Source organism: Ursus americanus, chromosome 6, assembly GCF_024610735.1.
Source record: "Ursus americanus isolate L20-20 chromosome 6, mUrsAme1.1.p, whole genome shotgun sequence".
NCBI lineage: Eukaryota > Metazoa > Chordata > Mammalia > Carnivora > Ursidae > Ursus > Ursus americanus.
The window spans coordinates 3,418,386-3,427,191 of NC_142132.1; the positions used below are offsets into that span (position 1 = coordinate 3,418,386).

An 8,806-nucleotide genomic window follows, 5' to 3' on the forward strand; every position below is an offset into this window, starting at 1 on the left:
ACTTTGGCAAGACGCTGTGACCGATTCACATGGAAGCCACTTCTGCCAAAACCACTCTGATTCCTTCAAAGGTTACAAAAGGTCACAAAATGACTTATTTCTCTTCTTGGACAATTCCTTTTAATGGCTATATACAGGAATAAGTCGTTCACTGCATCCCATTTAGTCACTATATGGTTTTCCCAAAACCTTGCACCCCACCCCAGGCCCCCGTCTAAGCTTTTTATTATGAATTTTTTTTACATCAAAAGAAAACAACTCTTGCCACTGACCAGCAAATATGCACTAATTACCCACATGCCACAGGACACACATCTGGCAGTATTTTGTCTACACCGCTGGGTCTCAAACGTTCATGTACCTTTGCCCAAGACAGGCCTCCAGAGCTAACAGAAGGGGAAATGCATCCTGGGAACCAAGGGAAAACTGGCTCTCCTGCACAGCTCTAATCCCCGCTCCCACACAGATAACCACACATGCTTGGACTTTAAACCAAGCACGGGGTGCTGTTGGGTTTGTTTGCTCGTCCGCGCACATGAGAAGGATGACAGGGAATCCACTCTCATCCAGTGGTAATGTTATAGTTTACACGTTCCTGATTTTTACAGTTTTAGGTTTTGTGTAAATAACATTCCAAGATAAGACCCTAGCTCTTTCAGAAAGCACCTGCATCAGAAGCTACCCATCCCCGGAAACAGGAAACCCATCAGGGAGGACTAGGACAGTAGCCAAATGAGCTCAGGACCTTTCAGAGACCGGGACGCCAACGTACATGTCTGCAGTGACCAGAGACATGATAGGAAGTCAAAACCCTCAGGGAAAGTTGATCTACAAGAGGAATTTTATAGTTGAGTAGTTAGGTAAGGTCAGAGGCAAGTACAAAAACACACTTGACAATAATGTTAACAGATGACCACAGGAAAAGAAAATTCAGAAAATACTGTTCTGCTTCCATGTTTTTTCTATTAAGGACACTATACTATAAACTGAACAGAGCCTTGAGGCCCCAAACAGGGAGTTGGACTAGAACCGCATTGGTGGTTTGAATCCCTGGCTTCAAAATGTCCTCTGCAAAATACGAAGAATAAAGACAATTGAGTAAGTTTACTTTATTGAACAGCACTGAGAAACACACTGTTGGGTTTCTGAGACAGGAACAGCAGAGGAACAGAGAAAACTCTGTAGGAACGCCAGGGAGGCCCCCTTCTCCCTCTGTCCCAGTGCCCTCCTTCCCTGCACGGACAGACCAGGCCTGTACCCATTCCCTGGCAGAGAAAACTGTGGGGACAGAAGGCCTGAGTGGAGGGCCCAGGTGAGACTCCACTGATAACCAAGCCAGGCCAGACCAGAGAGGGAAAGAAAGATCTGAGAATCTCTGCTGAACAAGAGAGAGAGATGTTTCCAACATGTCCATGCCTAGCATATTCTTTCTTTAAACTTCCCTCTCCAGCAGCGAAGTTTTTAAAAGCAGGTTCTAATAATTCTAAAATCTAGCTCTTACAATACAGATTTAATGAAAAGCACATTCACATAGAAAAGATGCCTTACTATATAGCTCTGTACTTGAGGCCTGGTTCATCCTGCCCCCATACTGTGCCAGACTCTACTATTCAAATTCTAACCCAAGACAAGAGCCCAGGAGGAAATGAAACACTTGCGAAAGCAAGGCCTACTGTCCTTTGCTACCTGCAGACTTGGGACCTTCCCAAGTGTGCACCTGGTGTGAACTGCCCTCAGCACTCTGTCTGAGTTAACACAATGTGAACTCCCTGATGTGGTGGTAGCCAGGGGTAGGGATGAGAGCTCTGACATTGTTTCCTTAAAGTTGTTTTACCCCCAGCATGCTTTCGTTTTTATGTCTTTTTCACTTCTGTGTTTTATCCATGGAAGGACTGGGCAACAGCAAAGCCATCTCTTCCTCAGCTGTCTTGTGCAGATGGAGAGGAGGGCCTGCCTCAGACACTCTCCAGGTTCCTATCTAAATGGCCCGTCCGAGTCTTCACTCCCTGTGTTCAACAGCTTCATGTTCCGCCACAAACAGCCGAGGTGAGCCCTCTGTGGACAAAGCAGCCTCCCTCTGCCTGACGACTGTCCACCCAACCAAGCAAACGGTGTGCTCACATCTACAAAATGTGCCTCCAGGACAGAAAGCCAGGTACTTGGCCTTGCAGCCAAGACCACTCCGAGATCTCAGGAAACGATGAGCCCAGGCAGGGAGTGAGGGATATACGGTTTTGAACACTGCCCTACTGTACCATCACGACTTGGGAGCCAGTGTAAATGGCTCTGACTCCACTTGTTTACCCCAAGTGTTGACGGAGGCAATTAGGGCCAAAGGAATACAAACACCACCATGATAATGAGGGCCCAGACCTGGTCCCCCTCTGGTGCTGACTTAGATACGAGGGAGGAAGCATGGAATCCTGCAGAGTGGTATGCTCAAAGCAGAGAAGCGCCGGGGGAGGGGCCTCCAGAAGCTTCCTGGGAACAGAAGGCAGGCGGAGGGCGGCTGCAGGCCGTTCAGCCGTGCAGGGCAGGAGCACACGCAGGGAGAGCGTCGAAGGTCTGGCCAACTAGAGGTGCGGCAGGGCGGCCAGCAGCCCACAGCCGGCTGCTGTCACTGCAGCGCAACTTGGTCCAGGAGCCCCAGGTCTGGGGGGTGGGCCGCGCCTGGGCACACCTGGGCACACGTGGGGCCTGCGCGCAGTGGGTGGGATGCGGGCAGGCCCCACGCCTAGGGCGACGGAAGGTGCCCATAGAACCACAGGTTCCAGACGACTGCTAATCCTAGGAAAGGCCCGACTTTTGCGGGAGGGCAGCAACCCAGACACTCACCGCGTTGCCCAGGCCGCTGACCGAGAGGAGCTGAAAGCGCAGGGATGCCAAGTGTTTTAGGAGCGTGCGCCGCCCTGGCATGTCCTGGGCGCGGGGGCGGGGCCGGGACGCTCGGGGGGCGGACCCACGGTGGGCGGGGCCTGGACTTGGCGGAAGCGCGGCCAGAGCGCGGGAGTTGAAGCGCGTGGGCGGGGCCTAGAGGGGGAGGGGCCAGGAAGTGCAGGAAGCGGGGACGAGGTGCGGGGGCGGGGCCTAACGCGGCGGGATGGGGCTGGATCCGCGAGCGCTGGCCCGGGTCGGAGCATGCCCAGTGCGGCGGCGCCCGGGCTGACCCTGCTCCGCGCAGCCTCGCTGGCCGCCCGGCGCCACCCCGCCGGCGTCTTGCCTCCGGCGGGCTGGCGTCTCCTGCCTGGCGGCCTGGGCCCGGCGCTTCTGACTTCACCTCTCGCGCTCTGTGCCTCGGTTTAGCAAATGTCAGCCCCGCGCCCCTTGGTGCGTGCGGTACGCCGCTAGCGGGGAGCGGTGGAGAGGTGCAGCGCCAGATGCTCCCACTAATCCTGTTGCCGGTTCCGCCCTGCGGAGCAGGTGTCTGGAGAGCGGGCTGCCCGCCTGGGCCTCCTAGAGGGCAGGGACCAACAGGACTCCGGGAACCATCCGGGTCGATGCGCGAGCGGAGGGGCCTGGGGTCAGTCTCTAATGCCTGTGGTCGGAGGTGGCCATGCAGGGCCCTTGAGGTCACCAGGGCCTAGACACACCCAGACTCCTGGGCCCTGGCAGCCAGGCCAGTCTCAGATGCTCTTCAGTGAGCACACGGCTGCCAGGCACTGCTTGGTTCCGTGTGGACACTATTATGGTTGAATTGTGCTCCCTCAGAAAGATGTGTTGGACTCCCAACCCCCAGTACTCAGAAAGTGACCTTATTTGGAGACAGGATCTTTAGAGACATAACAAGTTACAATGAGTCATTAGGGTGGGCCCTTAATCCCAATATGACTGTTGTCCTTGTAAACTGAAGGCCAGGTGAAGACAGAGACACAGGGAGAACTCTGTGTGAAGACAGGGTGCACAGTGATACGTCTTAGCCAAGGAACACCTGGGAAGAGAGGCATGGGCAGCACCCATCCCTAGAACCTTCAGTGGGAGCACGGCCCTCTCCACACCTTGATTCAGACTGCTGGGCTCCAGAGCTATGAGACGATACATGTGTGTTGTTTCTGGACACCCATTTTCTGGTACCTTTTATGGCAGCCCCAGGAAACACTACAGACACATTGTATCCAGCATGGTTGGCATAAGGACCTCTGGGAGTATCCCCCAAAGTTTAAGGGAGGTCACACACCCATTGGTCCCATCTCAGGACTGTGTATTCTAACCCATCTATGGGGCTGCTAGATTCTGTTTTCTTAACGGGAAAGAAATCTTCACCCTCCTGGCATGTACAACTCCTCTACTGGGATACTTGTGACTTGCACACTCAACATATTTTGTTAATAAGAATTTGTTCAAAGAACCAAAACAAGGTTGCTTTGTGAAAAGCCCCAGTGACTCCGTAGGGGCATCATGCATCCTCTTAAGGCCCCCACCCAGGACCAGGCCTTGGCTGGGACATGTTCAGAAGAGCTGCTGGTGGAAAGTGAACTAGGCCCTGGGTACACACTGGTGTATAAATCAAGGTACTTTTTCTCCAGTGAGACTGAACACAGCCTCAGAATCCTTCTCAATACTGGCAGCCGTAAGCACTTAAGCTAAGAAAGCAAGAGAAATAAAATATCTTTGCCGTTCGTTCTGGTCTTTTCTACTGGCTCACTGTGAAACTTCAGGAAACTTATTCAAATTCTCTAATCGTCAATGTTATCATCTGTAAAGGATTCTTATAATGATCTACTCTGTGTAGGGCATGCAGGCAGGAGTAACAAACATCAATGGCAACTCAGAACTGGGATCCCCACAGAACTGAAAAGGGAAAATAACACCAAAATTGAATCAGGATGCCTTCTGGTATCTTAGCCAGCATACTGTGATGTAATTTTATAAAAATAAATAAATCCTACTTTGCTTTTTATCTGAATAGTAGTTTAATATGATTTCTTAAGCTATTAGTACAAAGAGTCTAGCTGGCGTTAGCATCTCTGATTCCCACCCCAGGAAAGAAGGTTAATCGTGGTGAGCCTAAGGCCCTTTAGGGAGATTGTATGGCCTTGGGGAGAGGTCGGAGAGAGAGAGACAAAGGAGAGTACGGCATCCAGGGGAGATGCAAGCACCCGGGTCTGCTGCAGGACTCAGTTGCCCTTCCCGGCAAGGTTGGGGGATGCAGCAACCACCTTCACAAGGGGATTCGAGGTCAGGAGCCAGATAGGGGTCTTAGAGCCATGGGGGGCTGGAAGAAGGCCACCACTCCTGCCAAGGACTGGACTTCCCAAAGACTAAGATTCTCGAATGTGACATCTCAGACTCTCCAGTGAATAAAACTAAAATCCTCACTCCCTGCACTTGCTGGTAAATTCTTCTCTTGATAATTTTCAAAAACTCAAAGCATTTTCTCAAAAGCTCCCCTATGCCTCATGCTTTTGTCCCATTATACCAGCATCCTCACCTCTGAGCACTTTCTACTGTTTAAGCAACACAAGGATAGCCCCAAATGTGGGAGGTGGCTTGGCATGTAAGGAACACAAGGTCGGGAGATTTGGGACGTGGTCCTGCCAGCCTCTCACTGTATAATCCACATGACTTCTCTGTTTGTAGGATGACAGCATTGGACTAGGTGGACAAGGTTCCTTTGGGGCTTCCCATCTGTGGATTAATAAATCATATCCCATTCTTCTTCAAATTCCCATGAATGACTTCTTTGCAGAAGAGGTGGAAAAACACAAGAGTGTATATGTTCAATGTCAGTCTGACTCTTCAAGGGGCCTCCCTGAATGTCCTTTAAGACCCGCCAGCTTTCCTGTGCGCACTGGGAACAATGTTAATTTGCATCTTTTCTTTAAACATCCAAATGGATATCTTTCAGGTTAAACAAATGAACATGACATGTGATTGCTCCAATGATTTGTGACCCAAGAAATTTGTTTAATAAGCCTTTCTTTCCAAGCTACTTTTGTGACATTAGAGACCATTTACAACAAAGCTGTCTTCAGTAGTCAAACTTAATCCTTACTACCCTGCCTTTGGGAAAAGAAGGGATTTTATAATGATCACATAAAACCTTGTGTGGTTTGAAAGCCCCAAACTCCGGACAAACGTGCGAGGGTCGTATAACAAAAGAAACATATTACAGAGCTCCCCTCTTTAAGCGTTTTACATGTGGTTTTCCTTTAGGATACCATCTCCAGTGGAGAGTTTTACCGATTAACGCAATTGATTTTCCCAGCCCTAGTATTCCTGTAAGGGTTGGAGCCAAGAGCCGGCACCTTGGGTCTGGGTCGTACAGCCAACCAGTGATTGATGTTGGGAGGGGGGCATTCTGGAGGAATGGAGGAGGGGGGGTGTGTGAGGGCCAAAGGCACCCACAGTTGGTGGTGTAGACAGATAAGGAAATGGGGTTTGCAATCAGGAGCAGTGAGCATCTACCTGGGTGATGTGCTAGGGGTCGTGGGGTGCAAAGCCAGGACCCTTTCAACAAGCCCTTGTCAAGAGCCCCTGTGTGTGTAGCTTTGTGCTGTGGGTGGCCCCACATTGAGCAGTCAGGAAATCTGCTGGTGTGGAAGGGTTGATAAAAGGAAAGTCCTGAAAGAGAAAATGAATGACACCTGCTTTCTTTTAGGGGAAACACTCACACAGGTAAAGGACCACTGGTATTTGTGGTATTTGGACCCATTATCCAGTAATTGTTGGACAAAGATGATCCCAAATCATATGCAGCTCTTCCTTCCGAGATATGGTGATAAACTGAGTATCTGGGAAATGTATATACTACATACAAACCAGGGAATCGAAGGCAACTCTTCTGATGTGTGTGTGTGTGTGTGTGTGTGTGTGTGTGTGTGTGTGTGTGTAGATTGGCACAGAGAGCTACTTCTTCAAATGTAGAAGCTTCGGGGGAGGTTTTCCCAAACTGTGTTGGGCTATTTGAGTGTTGATCACTCAGGACCAGGGATTTTGTCAGATGTTGGCCCTTTTGAAAGTGGCTCCTACACTTATTACAAAGTGTTTTTGATCCATTTTCGGGAAGGGTTTTGTTTGTAACACATTGTTGGCAGTTTGGGCAGAATCTTTTAAGTGGTGTGAAGTGCTGGGGAGTGTGCACCTGGGCCACCAGGAGGAAGGGGGTCTCCCCCCTCCTCCGTCCTTCTGGGATGAGCCAGATGTGCCTGCATTTTTGTGACTTGGAAATTAAAGCAAGAGACGTGGGGATTTGGATGCTGAGACTGTGATTTGTCCTCGTTTGCCTCTACCTGGGAAACCACACATGGAAATCAAGGCAGGAAAACCAGCCGCACCAGACGTTCTGTCTCACCCTCCAAAAATATTAATCTGAAAAAGAAAAAGTGGTTGTGTTCCCCCCAAGGGGCCCTTCTTCACTCCAGCCCCGGCGCACTGAGCCATTGATTTAAAATAAGATGAGGCAATGTGGGAAGAACGGTCAGCACGTGAGCAGTAAAATTGGCAGTGAGGGTGCTGTGGCGGTCTGTCTGATCTTTCAGTTGTCTGACTGTCTGTTAGCAGAGATAGCCCACTTCCGTGCACAGAGTCAGGAATGACAGAGCAATGCTGGGGGAGTGGCCCGGCATCTGTCACGTTAGCAGCCCTGTTTGGTCCAGGAGCCCTCTGGACAGGAAGAACAGAGTTCTCATTCCTGGTGGGGAGGGAGAAGAGTCCTGGGCACCTGAGTGAGGCCACTCCCCAGGGAGGGGCCCTACGGGGCAGGCTCTTCCTGATGCACATGAAGGAAGCCAGCCCAAAGCCAGGCCTTTGTTAGGAAGTGGGCTGGTCCAGCGCAGGGTAGTAAAGGAAGGGGGCTCCCAGACACCAGAGACTGGGGCCAGCCCTCCTCTCTTCTTCAGATCCCTCTTCTTCAGCATGACCCATGTTTCTATCTATGACCTCAGCATTACATCCTTTCAGCAGTGTGTCCCCAGAGTTGAAGCAAATTCTATCTCCAGCTTCCCCTGGAAAAAAATCCCAGGGAAGGACTCTGATTGGCCCAGTACAGGTGACTGTGCTGAACCTGGACCTGTCGCGGTGGCCGACAGAATGAAGTACCACCTAGCCAGTCACATGCACCCAAGCGGCCAGGAGAACAGGCATGACAAGGGAAGGAAGGGGGATGGTAAGGGCAGCATGACTGTAAGGTATGGAGTCACCAAGTTGTACCATACCTGCCCATGGTGATAGAACGCTACTGTGTGCCCGGCTCAGGTTCTGTGCCATGTACTCTCGTGCTCTCTCTTCAGCTTTCCAGCTACGCAGCAGCAGCAGTATGTGGCAGGGGTGGCGGGGACCGGCAGGCGGGCGGCGCTCTGCTGCTGGCAGCCCCGTCTCCCCCACGGCAGTAGAGATGGTCTCTGCCATTAAATAAGTGCCCAGATGGATGTGGCTCTGTGCAGTGGAGACTTCTACAATTCTGTGGTCTGCGGGATCTGTTTCATGAGGCTGGATGGAGGACGCAACTCGTTACCAGTTCAGGACAGTCTCCCAGAGCTGGACCCCCCACCCCCCTGGCCAAGGCAAGGCAAAGCATCGCCAAATCTGCACCTCGTTTCTTCGTCTTAGGGATTAATCTTAGATACCACATTTATTGGAGATTTGTTAAGTTACTCAGGCACTAGAAAGATAGGACTCCTAGAAATTAATAATAAAATTAGCCAAAAATTACCCACTGCTTGTTAGGTGGCAGGCCCTAGGGTTAATGCATGATGCTCATTGGCTTTTTGAATTTTCACAACAATATATGAAGTAGGGAATATCATTATCACAGCTTTACAAATGAGGAAACAGAGTGGTTGAGTAACTTGGGAAGGTCACACAGCAA

At 50.9% G+C, this 8,806-nt stretch overlaps 1 protein-coding gene across 3 annotated transcripts in view; it reads right to left on the bottom strand.

The window, feature by feature from the left end:
• Positions 1 to 2,960, bottom strand: part of MGMT (O-6-methylguanine-DNA methyltransferase) — a 294,215-nt gene extending 291,255 nt beyond the window's left edge. Inside the window, exon 1 of one of the 3 annotated variants that reach the window (XM_045809502.2) lies at positions 2,836 to 2,960. In XM_045809502.2, coding sequence (XP_045665458.1) covers positions 2,836 to 2,916 — 81 coding nt within the window. In that variant the 5' untranslated portion in view covers positions 2,917 to 2,960. The remainder of the gene's footprint in view (positions 1 to 2,835) is intronic. The other 2 variants (XM_087862566.1, XM_045809501.2) reach the window with 2 other exon arrangements.
• Between the last annotated feature and the right edge of the window lie 5,846 nt (positions 2,961 to 8,806).